The 6,000-nt window shown below is 40.8% G+C and overlaps 1 protein-coding gene across 1 annotated transcript in view; it reads left to right on the top strand.

Annotated features, from left to right (window-relative positions):
• Positions 1-5,646, top strand: part of PINLYP (phospholipase A2 inhibitor and LY6/PLAUR domain containing) — a 110,713-nt gene extending 105,067 nt beyond the window's left edge. The window contains exon 5 of the mRNA XM_085615655.1: positions 175-5,646. Within this exon, the coding sequence (XP_085471781.1) occupies positions 175-365 (191 nt within the window). The 3' untranslated portion in view covers positions 366-5,646. The remainder of the gene's footprint in view (positions 1-174) is intronic.
• The last annotated feature ends 354 nt before the right edge of the window (positions 5,647-6,000 follow it).

The raw sequence follows: 6,000 nt of genomic DNA on the forward strand, positions 1-6,000 counted from the left end.
GTGACACTAAAGAGTAGGCAGTGAGTAATGGGGTGCAGGCAGGGGACACCAAGAATGCTGTGCAGCATGTCGCATGTGAAGGGCTGGCACAGGGCACAGAGGTTCAGACAGTACTTACACAATGTCACACACAGGTGTTCTCAGGGGGCTGACAGTACATGTGTTTCCTTCTAGGTGGAGAGCCTCCATACGCCATGCGCGGCTGCGCTAATGTTGCCATGTGTGAGTCCAAAGGCAAGCTCTCCTTCCCAGGCTTCACAGTAGAACTGAAGAAATTTGAGTGCAGCCATGGCAGCCATTTGCAGCACAGCTTCTCCCTGTCACTTTTAGTAGGGTTCCCGCTACTCTTCAGGCTGCTCTCCTAAGCGCCATCCAGGACCGAACGCTGGGCCCGAGCTTGCCAGACTCAACACAGCCTGCACTGTTGGACCGTTGCCTTTTCTCATACATGCTTCTACACACATATAGCATGCTGAAGATACTCACTGCCCTCATACGTGCAGGGCGGGCACAGCGAACATGGCTGTTGTACTCTTAACCAAGACTTGAGTTCTATGCTGAAAATGAATGATAGTGACACAAATTTCCTGCTTGGACTTGGAAGATGAGTAGGTGTTCTCAGTCCCAAAGCCATCATTATAATTGGAACTGATTTCCTCATCCTGCCCAGTGAAGGGATTCAATGGAAGTGGCCAGTGGGAAGTAAACACCCTCTACTGGATGTCTGCACTGTAAAGCCACTGATTCCATTGGTTGACAACTGATATCCTATCATGTCTATTGAGGATTGTTTCTGCAATAGGAAGCCAAAGCCTAAATAGGAGTTGGGGTGATATTGTCTGCCGTCCAGTTGTGGCCATCATGCACTTTAATTTCAATGACCTTAGACAATATTGAATTGCTCATTGGGGCTCTTCTCATTCATGATGAAGCTGAAAGACAGATTCATATAGGGACAACATCCATGTTTCAAGTAGAGGTTCGCTCTGGTCAAAGAATTCAAATGTCTAATTGGTGTAGATGATTAGCTCTTATATCAGTAGGGATCTTCTCGTTACTAAGAATTCAAATGCCCGATTGGCTTAGATGATTTGCTCTAATGTCAATTAGGGATCTTCTTTGTATCAAGAATTCAAATAATGTCCAACTGGTATGCTTGATACGCTACAATATCCAGTAGGGATCTTCTCTTTATTAAGAATCCAAATGTTCAATTGGTATAGACAATGCAGTTTAATGTCCATTAGTCATCTTCTCAGTATTAAGAATTCAAATGTTCGATTGATATGTACGATACGGTCTAATATCTATTAGGAATCTTCTTTGCACTAAGTATACAAATGTCTGATTGGCATAGACGATGTGCTGTAATGTGTAGTAGGGATCTTCTCTGTACTAAAAACTTAAATGCCCGACTGGTATAGATGAGCGCTCTTAAGTCCAGTAGGGATCTTCTGGTATAGTGAACTGCTCTGAAGTCTGGTCAGGATCCTCTCTGCACTAAGAATTCAAATGTCTGATTAATATAGATGATACACTGTAATGTCCATTAGAAATCTTCTCTGTAATAAGTATTCATATGTCCGATTGGTATAGATGATATGCTCTTATTTCCAGTAGGGATCTTCTTTGTACTAAGAATTCAGATGTCCAATTGGTATAGATGATACGGTCTAATGTCCAGTAGGGATCTTCTTTGTATTAAGAAGTCAAATGCCTGATTGGTATAGATGATCCAGTCTAAAGTCCAGTAGGGATCTTCTTTGTATTAAGAAGTCAAATGCCCGATTGGTATATATGATACGCTCTAATGTCCAGTAGGGATCTTCTTTGTACTAAGAATTTAGATGTCTGATTGGTATGGATGATACGCTCTAACGTCCAGTAGGGATCCTCTTTGTGCTAAGAATTCAATTGTCTGATTGGTATTGATAATACGCTCTAATGTCCAGTAGGGATTTTCTTTGTATTAAGAAGTCAAATGCCCGATTGGTATAGATGATCCAGTCTAATGTCCAGTAGGGATCTTCTTTGTATTAAGAAGTCAAATGCCCAATTGGTATAGATGATACGCTCCAATGTCCAGTAGGGATCTTTTTTGTACTAAGAATTTAGATGTCTGATTGGTATGGATGATACGCTCTAACGTCCAGTAGGGATCCTCTTTGTGCTAAGAATTCAAATGTCTGATTGGTATTGATAATACGCTCTAATGTCCAGTAGGGATTTTCTTTGCATTAAGAAGTCAAATGCCCGATTGGTATAGATGATCCAGTCTAATGTCCAGTAGGGATCTTCTTTGTATTAAGAAGGCAAATGCCCAATTGGTATAGATGATACACTCCAATGTCCAGTAGGGATCTTCTTTGTACTAAGAATTTAGATGTCTGATTGGTATGGATGATACGCTCTAACGTCCAGTAGGGATCCTCTTTGTGCTAAGAATTCAAATGTCTGATTGGTATTGATAATACGCTCTAATGTCCAGTAGGGATTTTCTTTGTATTAAGAATTCAAAAGCCCGATTGGTATAAATGATACGCTCTAATGTCCAGTAGGGATCTTCTTTGTACTAAGAATTCAGATGTCTGATTGGTATAGATGAGATGCTCTAATGTCCAGTAGGGATTTTCTTTGTATTAAGAATTCAAAAGCCTTGACTGGTATAGATGATACGCTCTGATGACCAGTAGGGATCTTCTTTGTATTAAGAAATCAAATGTCCGATTGGTATAGATGATAGACTCTAATGTCCAGTAGCGATCTTCTTTCTATCAAGTATTCAAATGTCCAACTGGTATAGATGATAAGCTGTAATATCCATTAGGGATCTTCTCTGTGCAAAGATTTCAAATGTTTAATTGGTATAGACAATGCAGTCTAATGTCCATTAGGGATCTTTTCTGTAATAATAATTCAAATATCTCATTAGTATAGATGAAACACTCTAATGTCCAGAATGGATCTTCTCTGCAATAAGATTTAAATATCTGATTAGTATAGATGATACTTTGTAATGTCTATTAGGGACCTTCTCTGTAATAAGAAATCAAATATCTGATTATTATAGAAGATACGCTGTAATGTCCAGTGGGGATCTTCTCTATAATAAGAATTAAAGTATATGATTAGTATAGATGATGCGCTATAATGTCCAGTAGGGATCTACTCTGTAAGAAGAATTCAAATGTCTGATTAGTATAGAAGAAACGCTGTAATGTCCATTTGGGATCTTCTCTGTAATAAGAATTCAAATGCCCAGTTGGTATAGACGATATCCTCTAATGTCTACAACAAGGGTTTTCTCTACAGTACAAGGCTGAAGGTCCCATTGGTTTTATTCTCAATACAGTAAATTGTCCACCTCTCTTTACAGAACCCATGATAAGATACACTCTCTGCATCTCTACCTTTGAACCTTTTAGCTAGGTTCACTCTGTGCAAAGTCAACATACATACAGACATACGAAGCTGAAGGCCCTATTAGTAGAGAGATAATATTCTGTTATCCTTTATATTGGTCTTCAATTTTCTATGAAACTGAAGGCTAGATTGGTATAGAGACATTATCGTCTTAGAGACAATATCATCTTAGGTTTAGCTGAGAGTCCAAAGGTTCAGTTTGTATAGTGACAATATCATCTTGTGTTTAATACTGGTGATCACTGCACTATGCATTGAAAAGCCCAAATAGTATAGACATGATATTGTCCGTACGAGTCATCTCTGTACAACAAAGCCAAAGATTCAGATGGAATGGAATCAGCATCCTTTAAAGTTCATGAGCTCTGACTTTGGCGCTGAGAAACCATTGGCTTGATGAGTTTAGAGACAATATCATCACAAGCACATTTGGCGCAATTACTGCACAAAAAGCTCAAGTGTCTTCGGCTGGCTAAGGGATAACTTCACATATGTATTAGGGGTCACTTCTGCACTAAGAAGCCTGGGACCTGATTGGCCTTGTCCAGCAGGGGTAATCAGAGGTCACCTCTGCACTGAGAAGTCAAAGGCCTGATTGGTGTAGGAATGATATTATGTGAAGTCCAGCAGGGAAGAGGGGTCACTCCTGCACAAAGAAGCCAAAGGTCTGATCGGTATACAGCTATTGCGTCATGTCCTGCAGCGGTCAGGGGTTAACTCTGCATAAAGAAGCCAAAGGTTTGATTAGTCTAGAGACAATATTGCATGATATCCTGCAGGAGTCAGGGGTCATCTCTGCACTAAGAAGGCATTGGTTTGATTAGTATAAGATGGTTTGATTAGGATAAGAGTTATATTGTGTTATGTCCAGCAAGGTCAGAGGTCACCGCTCCACAAGAAGGCAATGGCCCAGTTGGTACAGAAACATTCTCCCCTCAAGTGCGTTATGTGAGATCTTAGCAGTGGGATGACGCAGCCTCATTCAGGAAGTTCCTCTGGTCCATTCCTGGTGATCTTCAGATGAGGAGGAAATGGCTCTGTTGTAAGGAAATTATATCTTCTCATATCTATGTGTGGTCCATAGATGGTTTAGCAGGATAAGGATGTAGTAAAAAGGGCTTGTTTATTTGGAAATAGATGAGCCCTTCTCAAGCCCTGTGATCGCTGAACTAAGACAACAAGGCTTTTGATCGCATTGAGACGATACCTTTCCTCTCAAGCCTCTCAGAGATTTCCATGGCCAAGGTGCCAGCTTCTCTTGCTATGAAAAAGATAGAGTTTCAGGGCCATCTGGGACTATCTTGCTCTGAGACAACAAGGTTTTATTGCATGTAGAAATGGTCCTATCATGTCCACAGTGGTTACTTCAGCACTTATCCAGACCTCATTGATGTAGACCTATCATCTCCTGTTCATTAAATTTGACCAAACCACTGAAAAATAATGTCTCAATAGTTATCGGGACAACAGCTGTTGATGTTCACCAGGCTTGTTCTTGGCACTGAGTCGACAAGGGCTTGAGTGGAATTCAAGCAACATTCTGCCACCTTTAATCTCCGGTGATCCTTGCAGAAGGACCCCAAGGCTTCTATTGACACAGAGAGACAGTATCCTTTGCCATTGATTGCATGAGATCTTTGTACTATGAATATGAGAGGTTTATTGGTACAGAGTGATATCCTTGTAGGTCTATTACTGGTCTGTTTAATAATTGAATGGCTCAGGGTGCAATGTGAATTGGAGGTCCGCAGTGTGGTGCTATATCAAGGACACAACATGTTACTGGAAAGATCAGTTAGAGGTTACCCATTCAGTGAGATGCCCAGGTCTTCACAAATAAATGGGTGGCAACTTCCCACAGCCCACAGAGGTCCCCTGTCTGCTGAGATGCAAAGGGTTGGATGGGCACAGTGATGGCAACTGGTAATAACTGGAAAACCCATCCAAGGTGACCTTTAGAGGGCAATAAAAATCTGTTAGTTTAGAAATAGTGTCCTCTTGCCAAATTAGAGTCAACCCTCACACTGGAAGGCAGCACATTTTATCCCTAGCGAATGCTCTACTGAGGAGCCAAGCACTGGAACTGTCACTAGACGATCTTCCCTGTGATGGGTGTGAATTAATAGAAAACGGAAACGGAGAAACCACATTGGAGGAAACCAAATCATGGAAATACAATTTTAAGGAAAAACAATTTTGAGGAAAAATACAAAAAATCAAAAATTAAAGGAAACATTTTAAAAGAAAAATAATTTTAAGGAATAATCCCAAATTACATTAAACTTGGGTGGAGTTTAGGACGACTGTGGGGTTTTGGGTTCAGGGATGGGTATTGTTTAGGGTGGCAAGGGGTTTTTAGGGGTCAGGAATAATTGGAGTTTCAGCATCAAAGCAGGTTTTTAGGGTTCGGAGATGGGTGCAGTAAAGAGGTGGTGAGGATTTTTTAGGGTCCATGGATGAGTGGTGTTTAGGTGTGTGAGGTGTGTTTAGCTTTCAGGGATGGGTGGAGTGTAACAGTGTTGAGGGGTTTAAAGGTTCATGGATGGACGAAGTTTAGGGCTGGTGAGGATTTTTGAG

Source organism: Triturus cristatus, chromosome 7 (genome assembly GCF_964204655.1).
Source record: "Triturus cristatus chromosome 7, aTriCri1.1, whole genome shotgun sequence".
Lineage (NCBI taxonomy): Eukaryota > Metazoa > Chordata > Amphibia > Caudata > Salamandridae > Triturus > Triturus cristatus.